At 37.7% G+C, this 20507-nt stretch overlaps 1 protein-coding gene across 1 annotated transcript in view; it reads left to right on the forward strand.

The window, feature by feature from the left end:
• Window positions 1–18506, forward strand: part of LOC121891033 — a 35215-nt gene extending 16709 nt beyond the window's left edge. The window contains exon 4 of the mRNA XM_042403745.1: window positions 18304–18506. Coding sequence (XP_042259679.1) covers window positions 18304–18326 — 23 coding nt within the window. The 3' untranslated portion in view covers window positions 18327–18506. The remainder of the gene's footprint in view (window positions 1–18303) is intronic.
• Window positions 18507–20507: the final 2001 nt, after the last annotated feature.

Raw genomic sequence — 20507 nt, forward strand, 5'->3', positions numbered from 1 at the left:
GATTGGATTGTTTAACTAGAGAGGGAATCCCAGTGAGGAAAACGATGATACAAATGAAAACAAAGATCATTACTTGACATTAGGATTATTATGAGGCGAGAGAATCTACAGTGTACAAGTATTGAAGCCTTCAGGGAGAAGGTAGGCAAGGGTGACTAGTTATATTGTACAATATAATTATAACACTAGTTCTCATATTTTGTTTGATGTCTTCCTTATCATTTTTTGGATATTTGTGATATTTCAGAGAATGCCAAATAAGATCCCGGTATTCCAAGGCAGAGCGCAGTAACTACACACACTGCAGTTTGCCTTGGCTTGTGGTTGGATTTTGTAGTTACTGCCATTTTTACACTGTGTTTTCTCTAAGATAGAGCAAGACTGAACTTACACAATTTGTCATAAGATAAAACAAACATTAAAGAGTTCAATTTCAGCTCTAACCCAAAATTGTAGTTACTGCAGTTTGGCTTTGTAAAGTAGTACAGTGCTGTACACCTCCCTCTATATGCACCTTTCTGGTAGGTACACACACTGTGCATTCTTTCTTACCTGTTGCCATGGAGGCCACTAATATCACAACGCTCCTACAGAGATTGGGAATCTATTCTTAGAAATCTTCTTTTGACAGTAGCAGTCGAATTAAATAAAATAGGCCACTGTTATAATCTGACCATGTTGAACACAATGCATGTTTTGTCTACTATTGCACTGTTTTTCAATCAATCAAACGTTATTAATATAACACCTTTCATACAGGTTAGTGCAGTTCAAAGTGCTTCACAGATGCCTGACAAGCCAATGATAAGACAGCAAAACAGTAACACAAGAAATATATTATTAAAATGTAATAAAATAAAATAGATTTAAAAACTATGATAACCATAAAATAGAGAGAAATAAAAATTAGATAAAAAATAGATATTTAAAGATATCAACACTTCCAGCTGCTCTCAAGGGTAACACAACCACACTTGATGCCATCAAACTAATTCATGTTAGGATTATCTGTGTGTAAAAAAAAAAAAAAAAAAAAATCCTATTACATATATACTGTAACAACTGGGCATGTAATTGGCCATGAGAAGAAAAAGGAAACATCGTTGTGGAGGTCATTTTAGCCACCAGCTACTATATCTGTACGTCCCTGAACAGATGGTCTTGGCAGTGGTTCTTTGTTCAAACCAGATCCTTCTGGCTCTGTGGGAAGCTTGAGGAAAGGTTTTTCTGCTCCGGGTTTCTGCATGAATCTCTTGAAACTTACCAGTAAAATCTAGGTATCTAGAAAATTCAGGAATTTAGCAAGTCAAAATGTAAGCTTAAGCTGAAACTCTCACAATTCAGACATATTTATAGAGAGCTGATTTAATCTCAAAGATCCCCTCCAGACATGAATTAAGGCATAAAAAAATAATCTGCTTGAAACAATAATGTGTGTCTGATGTGATTTTTCCACAAACAATGTTCAAACTACCATGTTAAAATCCTTAAAATGGCATCTGCTCCTTCTCCCTCATTAGAAATTCCAGAATCTATAAATATGCAAATATATTTAATCTCAGAAGTTTAACTACTGGACACAAGATGTCTCCTACTTCACTGTAAAGTCCTTTCTCAGTATATGTGCACTGGAGGCTTCAAGTTTCCACATCACACTTATGTGAGTTGAATTTTGGACCATGATTGGCTCCAAACTAGTTGTGATGTCACAAATCATACTTGTAGGCCTGCCCTTTAAAATCAGATTTTCAATGAGCACAGAGAAACTTTCCACTTTCAGCAGATGAATGTGAAAACAGTTTTCTAGTGTCAAACTCTGCACAAATATCATTCTGCACAGTGAAGCTCAAACATTCAACTGTAAAGAACAAAAAGAAAAACATATTTTTGAATGGAGGGGGGCACAAAGTTTGTGTGTGTGTTTCAGTTTGAGAACCCACCCGTGTTTGTCTCCACCCCATCTAGGCTTTGCCCTCTCTGAACTTCAGTAATAACTTTTTTGATCCTGGGATGGTGGGCTCAGGCTCTTCCATTATTGACAGAAACATGGACTTTCTTTGGTTTTCAGCACTGCTTTCTGTTCTGTTACTCCTTCTTTTCTGTTATGAGTGGTGCTATCCAAACCACTGCAAACATAAAATGATGGTGAAATATCTTGAATCTTAAAACTTGGTCATAAATCATTAATAATGCGCTCATGGTTTGTGTGCAGAAACACAGAAAACCTTCTTGCATCCATGAGCACCATATTCAGGTCGATTCTTTATTGAGAAAGTGATGTTGTCTTAGCTTCTGCAAAGATCATGTTGATTGGACTTCTTAAAACCTAAGCATAAATCCTCAGTACAAAAACTGCCTTGACAATAAATAAGAGAATGTTTGGATACCCGTTTGAATTGCTCGAATGAAAAAAAACAAACAAAAAAAACATGAATACTTAATATATCATATAATATAAACTGAGGCTAAATAAAAGCTGATTATTTGCAATCATATTACTGTATATGATATGTAATAAGGAGGAATTAAAACTAAGGAAAGTAATTATGCCAGTATTAAAAATAAAAAACCCACACTGAACCAAGAAACCGAGAAAAAAAACAATAAATAAAAATCTGTGTAAAGATAGCAGTTTCTGGACACTTTTCTCCCACTAATTTAAAGGCAGAAACGGCATCTTTACTTTTGTTGTATTCCTCTTCAAATGCCAGTATAAATACATTTTCAGACTGTGATAACAAATTTCACTTATAGTAAGTGTTAAAAGATGGATAGTAGGTATAACTATATTTTGTGCTGGAATAGAAATAAAACACATTTAATCAACTTATCTTGCTAACACTTTTATCAGTAAATGTTTTCTGGCCATTATATCATATACATTTCTCACTATTCATGGTCCCCATTTTGATTGGTTGTCGCTCCATTACAAAAAGCCAATGTAAATAACTGAATACGTGAACAAGCAGCACAAAAATGCTAACCCATTTACAATCATACTGCTAGCATGCTTATTTTTACCAATCAGAATCTGTTTATTAGCTAAGTATGCAAGCATACAAAGAATGTGTCTTGGCGTTTGCTCCCACAAATGCAACATAGAAAAATAAAAATATAACAAAAATTAAATGTGGCGTGCAATAAATAATTAAATCATATAACAGTAGAGGTTGAATGCGATGTACAATGGTAAGTCCAGTTTGATGAAACATATGAAAGTGATCAGTGCAAGGATTAAAAAGGGATGTGAAATGTAAAGTCCTGTTTGATAACAGAACAGATCAGCTATTTAGTAGGGCAACAGCTTCTGGAAGGAATCTGTTCCTGTGTCGGCTGGTGGAGGTTTTTATGGATCTCAGTGTTTTTCCTGAGGGAAGAAGTTCAAAGAGTCTGTGTCCAGGGTGGAATGGGGCGGAGATGATCTTGCTTGCATGCTGCCTGGCCCTGAGGGAGTGCAGCTGATCAGTGGGGGGGTTCGATGGTCTTCTCAGCTGAGCGAATGATGTGCTGCAGCCTTTGAATGTCCTGTTTGGTCGCTGCACTGTACCAAACAGTGATGTGAGGATGGACTTGACAATGGCAGTGTAGAATTGGATCGACACTGCCTCCGGCAGGTTGAACTTCTTCAGCTGCCTCAGGAAGAACATCCTCTTTTGGGCCTTCTTGGTCATGCAGCTTATGTTGATGTCCCATTTAAGATCCTTGGAGATGATGGTGCCAAGGACCCAAAAACTGAACAAAAACACAGGAGCAAAATACCATGGCTGCCATCCACAGTGCCATCTTACCCATGTTACCAGTAACAAAATGGCTAACTGTCTCACTAGCTTAAACTTATACAGTCAATAGCATATAAGCTTCAAGATATCTAAAGAATTTATCAAAGCAATGAGGAATCACATGAGGACTTTCCTTACTCCTAATACACGTAATACAAGGATTCAATGCTAATGGTTACAAATACTCATTTAACCTCCATATGATGTGTGCAACAAACAAGACTCATTTACTTTCATGTAAACCAAAAACTGCTGAATAAATCACCTACATTATAGTAGAGAACACCCTACAGTCAATCATTTTGGGAAAAAAGTATTGACCTGATGTCAAAACTGTATAAACAGAGTTAGATTAGTTCAAATAATTAACAAAAAATTAGGGGGTGTCTGTTTACATAAAAAACTTAACATATGGCATTTCCAACCCATTACACTAGTTGATTAAAACATTTTACTGTTTTTCTCTTTACAGAAGAGTACTACTCATTTTCCAGTGACAGTTCTGTTTTATTCCTCTTCACTCTTGCCTATTAATGCCTTCAACTGTCTCTGTCAGTCATGTGATCCTCCCTTTGCAGGTCATAGTTGTCCATCAAGAGTTTCTCTCTCAATTTCTCAGTCACTGAAAGAAATGAATGCCAAAACTAAAAATGATTGCTAGCTTAATAGCTTACTTTGTAATTTTAGCTTAGTAAGTCATTTTTGGTACTACAGGGGCAGCAGCTTTAGCCACATTAACAGCTATGTGTAGGTGTCTCTGGTCTCAAATATTTGTGAGTGTCACACCCTCTCTCGTTTCTGCATTTCTATTTTATAAATACAAATTTATGCCTGTGAAAAGGATGTTTTGTGTGTCTTATGTATCGATTATATATCTGACCCCAGGAGTGACGCTTCCTTATCCCCTCTAAACATCCTCCAAACATTTATCTTTCAAAACATTTACATAAATTTGGGCTCTTTATAGTATAAGACTGGTCAAAGCCATGCAGAGACAATAATTGTACATACACCAGATTCTGATTCCTGCACAAAAGTCTATTTGGCCTCTACCTTAGCTGCAATTAACTGTCTATACTCGTCTTTAGCAATGTGAAGTGCACTGATGAAACCCTGCGCTCTTGAATGAGTTTTTTTTTTTCTTTACCTAAGAGATGTCTGACAGTCATCAGTCTGGCTGTCTGGCTTTGATGAGACCTGCTGGGTAATCTGCACAAGGAGTTCTCCACGTCATGGCGCTGAAGGGGGGAAAGGTAATAACAGGACTTGGATACGCATATACAAAAAAGGATATACTGGAACTCAGTCGACACATGCACATGCAGATTTGTCTGTTGAGGAATCATCTCACAAGCCATGTGGGATGCCAAATTTTTCCAGTATTTTTCCAGTAGTACTCAACTGGTAGTGAAGCCCATTAGATGGCTAAACTGCAGTTTCTCCAGGTAACTTCAATTCTCTCATTAACAGTTTCAGCTGCAGCTCAACAGACAAACTGTTAAAGCATGTGACATCACCAGCTTAATTGAGATAATGTAGTGACACACCTGGTAGAAAATGCCTCCGTCACTGTTCAGAGCAACTTTATTTTTACTTTGTCTGAATATTTATGGAATTCCTGGATTTTGATTGGATGAACAATCCAAAAGGAGGTGTTTTGGCAGGTCATGTTTTGGCAGGAAAAGCACAGGTGTAAATGATTAAGTTAATGATGGTATTGTGCATGCTGGCTCACTGTCACGACATCATGGCTTACTGGGACACTTGATTAGAATTGAACCATCGTTATACTGTTATCAAACTGGACTTTACATTTCACATCTCTCATTTAATCCTTACACTTGTCACTTTCACATACTTCATCAAACTGGACTTGAGATTTTGCATTGCATTCAACCTCCACTGTTACATAATTTAATTATTTATGTACATGTCACATTTAATTTTTGCTCTTGTCACCTTCATATATTTCATACACTTAATTTCTTTGTCCATGCAGTCCGTATTTCCTTTATACAGTCAATATTTCATTTAAAGTTTTATATTTAATTTCACAGCTATTATTATTCCATTCTGTGAATTTATTTTAATATTATTTTGTTTATTTCATTATTTGTTATTTCCTTACATTTGTTCTACTTTTATTCTTCTATATTGCTTGTGAAATATTGGAATGTCCATTTCTACAGTCATGTAGGAAGGAAGTGTTTTTGTAATGTTTGATGAGTTAAAATTGAATATAATATAGGTTTAGATTTTGTGTCAGTATTGTAACTGTAGTGTTGAAATTGAATAGATGAAGAGAAACTCAACATCAGCTAAAAATCTTGTTTTTGCTAACCTCCTGTGGCTTACTACACACCTTGCTGCAGTGATGTAGAAGCGTACTCTAGAGTGTATTGGTACACAGTGACATCACTGTTTGGTGTGGTTACAGGTGCAACAAGCTGCGCCTTACAGATACTCTGCAATGTTTGAAAAACCCAAAGGGTCATATAACAATACTTACTGCTGTTTTGAAAGTATATCCAGAATGTTTGAAGGCTCTTCTAACCATCTGGATGAAAAAATATGTCCACTGCACGATAAAAAATAAATTTAACCTTCTACCCAAGTCACAACTTTTTGTCACTTGTTATACGTCCTTCTGGGTTTTTCAAACATCAGAGTATTCATGCTTAGCTCTTTGACTCATATGTAATGCTAATACATGACAGACACAAACTGAGGCTATATAGACCCAACATATTGTTGGTGTTGTATGACAAACAATGCTCAACTCTGTTTCCTCTTTTGGAGTTTTAAATATACAAAAGATAATCTACTTTCTCGTATGCCATATTGCTTATGTGAGGTGGGGATTGCTTCTTGAAACTGCTGCAACAAATCTCATCTTTATTCTGATATCTGTGGGGGTTTTCTCAGCATTATACACTGTACATCTTCCAAAATACTCTCCCCACCAGATTGGAACTGGTTGTACAACACATGTTCCCTTGCATTGCTTTATATTGCTACATCTTTTATAGTCTCCCAGTGTCTCCTCAAAACCTTTTTGTTTGCCAGTTCCTCTGAGAACATGACAGGATTTTGCCTAAAATATGGCTCCAACACTCCTTACAGGAATGTAACCAGCTGTTACTGGAGAGTAACTCCACCACCAACACACATTGTTTGATCGAACCCAGAGCTTGTTTGACACTGGGTAATCTATCATCCCTCCATGTGTCGACACTAGTTTTTCACACCCTGAATTATTTCTCATGGAATAGAATAGAGAATTCATTAAAAAATGATTGAGAGTTGTTGAAGGGATAGTTCAGATTTTTTGAAGTGGGGTTGTATGAGGTAGTTAGTCAGTGTATTACCTGCAGTAGATTTGGGTCAGCGCACTCCCAGTTTGGAGAAGCAGACAGGAGTACCAGCATGGTAGCTAAGCAATGTACTGCTGTGGACGGAGCGAACAGCAAAACGTCTATTAGCCACCTAAAGAAAATCAATATCTGTTTAAGTTTAAGTGTACACTGTATTTAGACTATTTTCACTGCTTTACCTTGCTGTCAGACAGCCTTTTCCTTTAGATTTTATAATATATAATATAATGCAGTGCACAACATGCGTAGGAATACAGATATATTGTAAATATAGTGTATACCTAAACCGATATTGATTGTTTTAGGTGGGTTGCTAAAATATGTTTTGCTTCTGGCCCCCCTCTATAGCAGTACATTGCTTAGCTTCCATGCCGGTACTCCTGTTTGCTTCTCCAAACTGGGGGGGTGCCGACCCAAATCTACCTCAGGAAATACACTGACTATTGATAACTACCTCATACAACCTACTTGAAAAAATGTGAACTATCCCTTTAAATTGTGAGCGATAATCATGAAGTTAGTGAGTTATGTAGAAACCTAACAGACTTTATGTAATATAAATAGCTACAAATGAGGCCATATGGATGAACACACGGACATGCATTGTGATTAGCAGGAGTCACACTACTCCACAAAGACTACATGAAACATCCAACAATAGAGTTCATTGTATATACTATGAAGTCATGTGGAAGCGTACAGCATCTCCTCTGTTCTTGGTAGGGGGTCCCATGAATGTTGCATGCGGAATCACAACTGTGAATTAACATTTCAGTGTGCTGTGTAAATTGTGGATGACGGGAGGGAGGAGAAGGTGGAGGCAGGGAGGAGATTGTGGGAGGAAGCTGGGCAGATTTCAACACTACCGGCAGCCTCCTGCCGAGATGCTGCCTGTTTCGTTTCAGGCTCTAAACACTTGAGCCGCAGAAAAATGAGTGGGAAAGAGAGAGACAGGACAGATGAAGTGGGACCGAGGGAGTGGGAGAGGTAAAGACGGAAGGTGGAGGAGGAAAGACGGAAAAAGATTATAACGTTGAGTGAGGACACGTGGAGGAGGGGTGTTAGAGAGAGGTGGTTGGAGAGTCAGAGGGAGCACAGGGTAACAAACAAGATTTCACAGTGCGTTCTCTCCGCAAGTGTGCAGCACTCAACCCACCAGATTAACACTATTCATTTGTACTGTAGATTTCCACACTTCAGAGGCCGATTTGTTCAGGCGGCACGCTGGGTTGCACAAGGGTTTGGGCAATCCATTTCAACATATTTAAAATTGTGGCTTCATCCAGTGCATCACTTTCCATTCACTCACTCACTACTCTTTAAAAAATGATCAGTTTATTTTCCAAATTAAGCAATCATTTGGCTGTTTTCAATCATGACCCCATTTTCCTCACAATTTTACACTAAGTGAATGCAGGTGTAGGTGCAGGTGAGTGCAGGATAATTTTTTGGTCCAGTAGTCCAATAAGTCTGCGTTGTAGGCATGTTTACATGGAGCTCACACACCGCCACAAAAAACATGAGCCAGGCTTCACAGAGCACAGTAAATAACACAACTGAGCTCAGGTTTTTTTGTGCAGTGAAATCAAGCGCATGTATGAGAAGGGCAACCATGTGTTTGACTGATCATAAAAGAGTGTTTGAAAAAAAGAAGTATTAAGCAATATTTTTACCTGAGGAGACAACAATTGTGATGGTTTTATTTACATAGAAGTAATTTTATTAGAGGAACTCTGTTTCTCGAAATACTGAAGATTATTCAGACCAGGATTTATAGTTTCCTGTCAGATAGAAATTACAGATGAATTAGAAATTTAAAAAAATATCTAGTAATTCACAAGAAAAAAACAAACATTTAGGACATCTAAAAAAGTAAAGATAATTTTGTGTCTCATGACCCCTCATATTTATCTTGTAACCTCTTGAGGAGTCCTGACACTCAAGTTGGGAAGAACTTAAGAATAATTGAAAGTTGCATCTGAAGTGAACATTTTTATAATCTTCCAAATGTAACTTTCCAAGTATACTTTTACACTATATTATGAAGTGCATTTAAAAATGTTAACAAATGTATTTTATTTTATTTTATTTTATTTTATTTTATTTTATTTTAAGTGTTTTATATTAACAGGTATATTTTTATCTTGAAGAAAAAACATTATTTCTTATCTGTTAAAATAAATCTAGAGTGATTTTTTTACCAAAATGGCAGCTGACTTTTTGGTACCTGTGGTAATGTAACGTAATGCTTAGTAAAAACTGTACACCAAAATAACGAAAAATACATGAAAGTAAAATATCAATATATTAAACTGTTTCTTAAGTATAACTTTTAATTCACTAAATACAAGTTTAGTGTTTTCAGTTCAACAGAAGGTTAGTATTGGACTGAAAACATTAAAGGCATACTTTCTAAGTTAAGAGATGAGCAAAACTAATGAGCTTCAACATAATACAGAGAACAATGCACAGACACAAAGTACATAAAAATGTCAATCTGCCTCAGGAAGCACTTTTTTGAAATATGAATCCCCCCTCAAGGAAATGTTTAAATGTACAGTAAATGAAGCTGTATGAATCCATAACCTACAAAGGTTTTCCAGTTATTGTCACACTGCAGAATACTTGGTTAAGAAGTATGACATTAACTGTAGCTTGAGTTACTTTCATCAAAGCAGCCCTTTAGTCGCTTGACCTTTCTCCAAACTCCATCACTAATTGTGTGTGTTTCTTTGGCCCAGCTTCACAGCGGCTGCAGCCATTCTTCCCCCTCACTGAGAAGAGCTTAGGAGTCGAACATAACAGCAGCTTGACCCTCTTTCTGCAGTGCACCGCTCTGCTTCTCTTGTGGCCCCTTTTTTATCTGCCAGGTTTCCGGCTCCCTGCTGAGTCCCCGTCTCACCGCTGAAATTGAAAATAGGTATTGAATTCTGGCCTCGAACCCTGCTTTCTAAAGTAAGCCCACTTTTCATGCTCTTTCTCTCTTTTCTTTCTGCTGCATTTATGTTCCTGACTGGTCAGACTCACGCTGCACCAGTGGCTTGTGTGTATGAATGTGCGTCAGTGCCCATTCGCACAATTCACTGAATATGAGAAACTTCCAAAGAAAAAGTAATGTATGGAAAAAGCACAGAGAAGAAAAAAGATATTCAAAGAAATGAAGGCAGCTCTAAGATGTAAAACCAGTTGCCATGGCAATAGAGTCATGCTAGCACTTAATTTTTGAGTCCATTATAATAGAGATGGTAGTAATATAGTGTTAGAAGTGGAAATGTCAGGACAGAGAAAAAGAGGGTGTCATGTAGAAGTATTAGCCTGGTGTTTGCTGAAGCCTTTTTTCTGTCAGAGGGTTGCTGTCTACTGGACACAGGTTCTGTCTAAAAATACTAGTGCTCTGCCAGTGTGTCTGTGCGTAGCAAGAGTGTGTGAAGGGTGCATGAATATAGCAGGTGGTTGTGTATTTGTGTCTGCTATGTCTGTTTTGATATTTCATCCTTGTGGAACCTTTTTTGTGATTCAAATACAGCTACTTTTTCATGTAATATGCCAACAAAATCTGGTTATACAACCATGGAATCAGTGTTTGCAGCTGTGTTTAATCATTTTAATGAAACTAAAGCTATTTTCTCATATGAACTGTGGAAAATGTCCAGAGAATCAGGTCTGGACTTTGTCCGGAGTTGCCCTTTCATAAATGTAGCACACAACAGGAGACTGTCTGTGTCAGTTGCATTCTCACCTACTGGATATACTCCATTTAGTTTAGGTGAGGTTTTGCACCTGTGCAGAGGGTGCAGGAGGCAGGACATGACGCAGAAAGTATGCATGGTCACGTAGCCAGTTTGTAATTTGAGTCTCCTGCCATTCCTTGAATTTGTCTAACAATTTTGGCATTGGCTCTTTCCAACAGAAGTTCGTGAATCTCGTTGTCTCTCCAGTTAGATATTTTCATTGGCATCCTCATGTAAATTACCCTTCTTCTTCACCCCCCGTTTCACGCCAGTCGCATGATAGAAACATCATTAACACGCCCACTTGCTTGCTGTGAATTCTTTAGAAAATGATCTGCTGTATTCACACATAGGCTCAATCAGACATTAGATGGACTTTGTACTAGGGAGCTGGCAGGGTCAAGTCTGTTTAATGTCCAATCCAACCAATTAGGACATTTGCGTTCTCACATACAACTCCTCGGTGTAATGTCCAGATAACTTTGAGGTTGCAGTGCATGTGTGAAAGGGGCTTAAGTGTACGGCTATGTGATGAAATATAAATAATATCTAGACGGCACAAAAAATGAGCACATAAATAGAGAAAAATCAATATTCTCATTGAGGATTATTTTGATAGTAAACAAAAAAGTCAAGAAATCAGGTACACAGAGACACAATTATTTCACAAAAAAATCCAGTAAGGGAGATGTCCTCAATCCTGAGGGGTGAATGAAACACACTCCAGAACAAATGTAATTCCTCCAACAAGAAAACAGGGATAATGAGTACTGGAAGGAGAAGTAAAGAATAAAAAGCATGAAACAAATAAAAATAAAACAATTCTAAGAAAGGGAGAAGAAAAAGACAAGAAAAAATCAGTACAGACAAAAGTGTATTCAAATAGTCTTCATGAACCCGAAAGGCGTCTCTTTGAAAAAGGAGCATTCATGTATTGGGTTGATGTTGCTGTATGGCGATACATTTATTTATATATTAAAACTGTCATTGGCAAATATACAGTGTATCCTCAAGTACCTACATCTAATAGAAATGCACAACAGCCTCAGACATCATAAGTCATGTCTTAACTTTTAGGAAACAAAATACCCTTCAGTGATGTCAACAGAGTTTTCTTTAATAGTGACCGGCAAGAAAGAGATGCAGAAAAAAGAGAAGAAATAGGTCCTTTGCATTCAGGTATTCCACTACCTCTCCTCTCTCAATCCCGTTATCCATCTCTCCTCCAACTACAGATTATTTCACACACGATTTCTGTTTCTGTCTGTCTGTCTCTCTGTCCCTCACCCCTTCCCTTCCTTCACTCTTTCCATCCTTCTCACCTTCCATCTCTCTCCGCTCTGCCCTCTTCTCTGCCTAGCATCTGCACCGAAGCAACTTCATCCATGAAGAGCTTGAAAAGGCATCTTGAAAAGGCTTGGCTTGGCAGGCTAGGAAGGAAAACAAATTAGGAGTTCAAAACTTCAAACGGAGCCTCACCAAGGCAACCCCTACTCTTCTGCCAAGGTTTTGCCTCGCTTGCTCCAAGACAGCCCGTGAGAAGAGTTTTAATAAGCACAAGCTCCATCTGAAGTCCTTTGGTGTAATAAAGAAGGATAGCATTTATAATCTCCCTTTCATTTGACTATGGATTTGTTGCCTTCTCAGACACTGTGCACTTAGTTCCTCGAAAAATATTGTTAATTCTGAGCTAAGTCTTAAATGGTGCACCAGAACTGACAGCAGATTAAAGTTTTGTCACTTTATCGCACCTCCGTCCAATTTGTACAGCATCACAAATGAGCAAAAGAAGTTTGCTGACTGGTCTGGCGTGAGATTTTTGAGCAGACAGAGAGAAAAAGATGTGCTCCAAGTTTCTTACATAAGTCTCCACTGTATTCTGAAGCTAAGAGCTTTACTGACTGCCAAAGAAATCTGCCTGAGAAATGTCAGCAATTACTCCTGTCAGCCGTCTTCCTATTCCCTTGTTTACCTTGGAGACTGTACCTCGCTATTATTGATCTGCAGTGTGTAAAAGGTCACAGGATTGAAGATGACAGCAGCTGTAGTAACCATGGAGACTCCCTCTCTCTATCTTTATGACCGGGCACAGTATCAGTTGGTGGGTGAAACTTTGATGCTTGCTGCTTTATTGCTTAGGTTTCTTTACAGGTGAGCGGGTTATAATCTCCTCCCTGTTGGTAGCATCTGCGTTTGCCCCATCAACAGTGTAAATGTGTGTGCAAGTAAGGCACAAACTCTCAGACACACAGCCAACTTAATTTTTAACCACACAATCCTTCGTGCATCATTCAAGGATTGATTAAAGCCATTTCCAGACATTGATGTTTGTTCCCTGCCAGCAGGGAGATTATTTTACAATCTCTCTGGTATTCCTTCAACTTGGATCAGTGGTGTTTGATAAATCTTCTTTCTACTGGACATATTTTCTCTAGAGCAGATTCAGTTACATTAAATTCAAAATACAATAGGCAGCTAAAATATGCTCAATGTATGGCACTCAAAATGACTTGGCCAAGGACAGGGAAAGATAATGCAACAAGAAGAATATGAAGGGCTGCACTCCCATTATGTAATTCTTCACTTTATTATACTTTTTAGTAGCAGTAAGAGAATAATAGGCCCCATCTTGTGATTTCAAGTGTGTCATTTCCAGATCAAATCAAGATTAAATGCACTTTCATTTACACTTAGCTACATATATGAGTCTTCAGTAGCCAGATCACACATCTGATTGTGTCCATCTTGGTTGACTGGCCTATATGCAAATCAGGTAAACCCCTATTCAGTCCAGAGGTTGGTAGTATTGCACCTGAAGCTGTTTGGTAACTGCCAAAAACACCAGAAGAAGAAAGGTTTAGCTGTTTAGTAACAACAGTAACAGTTTAGCTAGCTAGCTAACAGCTATGCAAAAACAAAAATATAAATGGATGTCTAGCAGGAATGGACGATAAGCAAGAAAACAATTTTATTATCAGATTATTTTTGCACTGATGAGTATTTGGATAAACCTTACACCTTCTGTATGACTCATGGATATAATTTTCTGTACTATGGAAAAGTTTTACAAATACTAAATCTTTGTGGTTTAAAAATGATAATACAAAGAATAATAATTAACCATGTTTGCAGTAAGAGGTATTCTGTTAACAGTTTTACAGATATCTCTCTCTTCTATAATGGTGGTTGATGGGGAAATGCTTTTTGAGCTGCAGCTCCAACTCTCTTAATATATCCATAGTATAACGGCAAGTGTTGAAATTGCTTGATTATCTGTCTTTCTTCCTGTCACGTGAAAGTGACAAGAAGAAAGCTATTTTTTACTCAGGCTATTTTCAGTAATTACAGCATGACTTCAGCTGCTATATTCACAGGGGACAGTGCCTGTAGAGGCTACTTCCTTGGACAGCAAGCTTACTGACATAATTGTACTTTGGAAGAGTAAAGAGCACTAGAATGTGTCTCAGACCACCTCCTGAGGTGGCAATCAAATTTCAATCCAACTGTAATGCTTTTGGGCCGCATTTAAGCTCGCTTTTTTGATATCTGATAGCTACTTGATCCAGCAAAGATTCATGACGTGGTGAAGTTTAATAAAGACCTTCAGTTTATGGTATGGTACTAAGAGATTCTCAGTAGTTACACCCGATCACAAGTATAACAATCAGTTCATTCAGTCACATCATTACCTCCATAAAGAGAAAGAGAACCACTGAAGGGCCAAACTGACATTCATTATTCAGCCTCATCTCAAGCATTTACCTGAAATAATCTGAAATATGCGAAGTCGCAGTAAGGCCAAATATTATGGTCATAGTCACATAATAAACATGTCAACGGTATCTACTAATATGAGATGGGATACAAACACTTATTTTACAAACACACCATCACATCCACCACTGCTTCACTTTTTGCTGCACTACATAAATTTTACACTTTGTCCTTATGAATGTAATTCAGAGGAAACCATGATATTAAAGTTTTTTTGTTGTTGTTGTTTTTGTTTGAAATGGCTATCAGATGACAGCAAAATGCTGTAGTGTTATGACACAATCAGGAAACACAATCAGAATTATCATTTGTTTTTTGTTTTTGACACCAATTTTATCCCAATTGATGGCATAAAATTTAAAGTTACTATTCCAGGTGTGCTGTAGCATTGAAAGATTGCTTTTTAAATTTCATCTCACTATCTCATGGAAGGTCCATTTCAAGCCTTTTAGTTTCTTGATTAATGAGTCCTTGCATTTTCCACTATTAGATAGTTTGAATTAGGTTTTTCGTGTTATTTGGTCAAATTCTTCATTCTAAGGGGGTGTAATCTTTTGCTGAGTGAGAATGTGTGCAACCAGAAACATCCAGCAGGAGCAAGTGCCCCAGAAAGAGGCCTCTGCCCTCTAGCCCACTCAGCACGAGCTCGGCAGCTGGTAGTCGCACCACTGGGAGGTTTGGTTCAGTATAACTAAAAGAAACAGGGTGGCTATCTCCCGACCAGAGGGGAACCCTCTGGGCTCTCAAGGTATCCAGTGAGGGCCTAGGAAAAAATATTGAAAGAATTTTTGTACATTAATTGAAATAATAGTAATAATTTCTAGATCATCATTATAAACTTGCACTAATATGTCTTGGCAAACAGTAGATTAATATAACGGAACGGGAAATGGACCAAACACAATTTTTCTTCCGATGGTATCTGGATGAATCAGCAACTCCTCCCTGCCAGGACCTTCAGTAGCTGTAACAAATGCCTGTGTAGTTCAAGTCAATGTGGGCATGAATTTGATTTTGACAGTTGTCTTAGCCAGTCATATTTTTTAGAGTTGTGGGTGGGACAATATCCCGACATCTTCTGGGCATTCGTGAATACTTAGTGGTTAAGCGACCCTTGAAAGTAGTCAGCGAGTGAGCGAGGGAAAAAAGAGACGACGGAATGACATTGAATGGTAACTCACTAGCCCAAACTTTCCATGATGGCTTCACTTTCCATAAAGAAGCTGAAAGTTGTTGATTGCTTCATGGGCACAAGTTTCAGGTTGTTAACTGGTCTCATTTTAAGAATTGTCAATCTGTGGGCATTTATTTGTACAGTTATAATTCTTATTTTAGGTTGATTTTTGTTCAGTTTTGTATTGCAGTGTTCAGACACAGAAGTCAGTATAAAATGGATAAATTTGTCATGCATTTTCGTATAACTAGCCGGCAGTCAAGACACATGTCAGTGAGAAATAAACAAATTAGTTTTTATCATATTATTTTTATCATTTGATAAGCACAGTTTTCTATGCAAGTTGTAAAAAGTATACTGTAAACCTACAATTTGCATCTCTAGTTTTATTGCCATGGACATGAAATGGCTATAAGTGGCTTAATTAAGACTAGTCAAAAATGCCGTGAGACCAGGATCCTCCTTGTGGCACTGGCAGGTAGTGGCACCTCAGTGGCAGCCTTTGGTACTCAACTGTCAGCAGTTTAAAGACTCGCTGTGAACTAGCGTAGGGCCAAATTTCCTGGTTTGTTTTCATGACAGGTCAGCAGCAGTAAGTCTGTTTTATGATAGTTGTTGAGAACCACGTTCTACTTTTTTGTTTTTCATTCTTTTTATGTAATTACTTCCACCAAGTTATGATTTTGCCCGTTTTGAAATTGTGGACTTTTGTTGGATGTCACCCCCATCTCTCTCTCCTTTTAATTGTACCTTTCAGGTCTACACTGTCCCTATAATAAAGACAAAAAATGCCCCCATATATAAATCCAATTCTGAAAATATATTAATATTTACTCCACTTATGTCAGTGTCAGACCACTAGCTGCCACAGGAGTGCCACTAGCTGCCACAGGAGTGCAGCTAGTAGCAGCTACTGGCACTCCTGTGGCAGCTAGTGGAAGCTGACACCTAAGAGTGACAACAGAGTGACAACTGACACTGACATAAGTCGAGTAAATATTAAAATATTTTTATTTTTTGCAGGGACATTTCATGCCTTTGTTATAGGGACAGTGTAGATATGACAGGAAAAATAAAAGAGATGGGCGTGACATGCAACAAAAGTCAGCTGCCAGATTCGGGCCACAGACATTGTGGTTATGAGGCATGCGTCTTAACTAGTAGGCTACCAAAGTGTGCCATATTTTTCTTTTTTATCTCATATTTGAATATTTACACCACTTAACCATGTCAATGTCAGTTGTCAATCTGTTGCTGCTTAGATGTCACAAAAAAGTGAAAAACAAAGATGAACTAGTGAAAAACAAACAAGTTTGTGAATAAAAATGTGAAAACAACATATAGCTGACTTTTCATTATTCTATTTTTTATTTATTAAGTAGCGTACATGTTACTAAACTTATGTTTGCTCGATTATGTTTAAATCTGTGTTCATGCAATTATGTTTACATAACAGTTAGGGTTTGGGTTAACTCTTGCAATAATAAAATGGAGGATTAGTAAAGATTTTATTTTTATTCCTTTTTATTTCAAAACGGGTGAAATCATAACCTCCTTGGAGGAAATAATTACATAAAATTAATGAAAAATGAAAAAGTAGAATGTGGTTGCTCAACAACCATCCTAAAACAGACTTACAGCTGCTGACCTGTTGTGAAAACAAACCAGGAAATTTGGTCCCACGCTGGTTGACAGCAAGTCTTTAAACTGCTGACAGAGTGCAACAGGCTGCCATTGAGGTGCCGCAGGCTGCCACTGAGGTGCCACTACCTGCCAGTGCCACTAGGAGGATCCTGGCCTCTCTTGAAAAATGGCTGAGCATAGCTTACAAAGAGCTTGTGCTTTTTCCCATTTCACCTCAGGAGGTGTTGGCTGGTCAGTATGAGACATCTGATATCTACATTTAACTGGTTTGTATGGCATTGCTGCCTTTTCTTCTGGTAAAGGGATATTAAATCTACATTGAAATTCAAGTATGTCTAAGCAAACAAACAAAAAAACATTGGATTAGCACTGGACCCATCTTTAGTTTTTGAACAGTAGCTAATGATTATTCTAGAAATTTTACTTTCATTCCAGCTAAACAAATACATGAAATAAGTCAATGTGATTTGCTTGTTTCATTTATTTTCACAAAATAATATAGGCCTAGTCGTAATTTAAAAAAATTAGTAATGTCATGATAGCCAGCTTTGTATAACTGGTTTTTCGGAATCACCTTTGTGTGTTGTGAAGCCAGTTAGGGCAAAGAAACCTTTATAACACTGAGCTTCCATGTGACGGGGCTGTGGCTATTATTGTTATTGCTGTGTTTGATTTTTTTATTGCCACATGTGGTCCTATTGAAGGCCCAGGGTGTAGGGCCACGGTTCGCCACTGCTCCCTACTGTATAACTAAGAGCACTGTAGAGCATATTACCTGCATGACTCATGCGGCCCTGATCCCAATTCTCTATTTCTTTTCTGGTCAGTGCAACAGAGCTGGTTGGAGTGACTGCACACTCCAAATGGTAGAACCACCACCCATTTTGTGAGCACCTACAACATATTACAGTGGACACCAAAACATGGCTTCAAGTTTGGTGAGTCAATCACTGTTGACATATTATATGAATTGAAATTTGTTGTAATGTCATCTCTTCAAACTGCAGTCACTTATTTCCTTTTTTCTATGGGGCATATATCACAATTTATGTTTGGTTTTAATTATAGTGCACAAAGAATATGCAGCTTTAGATTAGAGTCTCTTGAATGAAATTGGTGCCGTGCTAACTCTGGATAAAAGCTATTATAATCTTAGTCTTTGGTTTCCTAAACATTTTGTTCTCATTTACTTCAATTCATTTTTAGTTAGCACAGAGAGACAGTTCATTGTGGATTGGTAAAGGTACAACTGTGAAGGAGGAGTAGCCACCACATTTGCAAAGTTGGATTGAAATGCAAATATTAGGCTTTAAATTTAAATTTTTAATTAAGTGCTATTCACATATTCTGTTTGCAATAATGTACCCCTTGCAAGAACAAAGACAAGACAGAAAGAAAGTCCTAATGTCACCCATCATCTGTAATTTCTGCATTTTCCTTATCAGCCAGCTATCATCCATCAATTTACTTGAGAATAAAGCTTAATTTCACATATTTCCAGATTATAGTTTATTTGTGCCTTGTGTTAAGTATTGTAACCATTTATAGGATGAAACTTGATCTTCATTTTTAAGAAATAATTCACTAAAATGTTATCAAGTTGCAAATATAATGAAAAAAACAATTATTTTATTTTGCTTTCACCTCATCAATCATTTATTTAATGTTGGACTCAGTGTCTTCAGCTTGAGCTGTATTTTTATGATACTCATTCTTTACACACAATTAAAATAAAGATGGTTTTATGTAAGTTTATATCTTTGCATTACTTCTACAATTCTATTTTTATACATTACCCATTCAAAGAGTGACCGCGGATAGCACGAGCACCATTAAGTGTCATAAATCCAACCATTAGTAAAGCAACATGTCTGTTTTGGAGCAATTTGCTGCTTCTCATTGCACCCTTTCATGCATAATGTAATGATTTTAGTCTGGGTGATCAGAGCAGAGAAGAAGTGAGCTGGGAGATCTCGGCTAACAGCTCGTTACGCCATGCATTCCAGTAGCTCATCAGTGAGCAGCCAGTCAGCCATTAAGTGTAATATGTTATTAAATATTTATTTGGTCCAAGGCCACTGCTGTGCTACATTAGATCTACATGTTCATCATTAGAGGACATCAACTGCATTATGAATGCAGAATGTGAAGCACATGAGGGCAAGTAAGAGTTGAGGTTACACAGGGCAGCTGAAACCCAAACACCTGCTGGTTCACTCACAATCGCTGACAATAGTGTTCCTGGAGATGACTGCTGGTGTTCCTTATATTACAGTTTTTGTACTATTCATTACTGGAAATCCTGTGAACAAGGTGATCTGAGACCTGCTTGCGTCTTCTTGTTGCATGTTAGATATTATACTGTAGTTTTTAGCCATTGGCATTGTCAGTTGGTCATTTGGATCCAACGCTTTGGTCTAGACTGAAATATCTCAACGCGTGATCCCCTGACATTTTCTCTAGCATCAGGCCAAAATATGAATCTGTCCAATACTTTGGATTATGACCAAATACCTGCAAAACTAATGAAATTCTCACCCAACTTCAGCTGTACAGTTCAGGCTAACACACCAAACTAAGATGCTGAACATGATAAACATTATACCTGCTATGTTAGCATTGTCGTTGATTGTCAATCATGAGCATGCTAGTATGCTGATGTTAGCATTTGGCTCAAAGCACAAGAATACAGTCTGACAGAGACATCTGTAACAATGTTATCTCAATTACCTCCAACTCTGTCTTTTGAAATGAACCACTCATAGCAACCCTGCAACCCAATAAGGCAGCTGTGGCAGTGAAACTGATCTTTATTGTTCAGTATATCCATGTCTTTACACAAGACAGGAAAGGCTAGTAGGCTGAATATTAAGCAAAGTCTGGCATGATCACCCTAAAGCTTCGCTTCACTGACCTCACTTTTGGGATTGTATTTGTGGTGAGGTGTTTAGGCTGGATAGGAGTATGTTGGCTCCTATTTTGACTTGCTAGCATTTAGACTAAAAGCGAATCTCATGAAAGAGCTCATGGG

This window comes from Thunnus maccoyii, chromosome 23 (assembly GCF_910596095.1).
Source record: "Thunnus maccoyii chromosome 23, fThuMac1.1, whole genome shotgun sequence".
Taxonomy (NCBI): Eukaryota; Metazoa; Chordata; class Actinopteri; order Scombriformes; family Scombridae; genus Thunnus; species Thunnus maccoyii.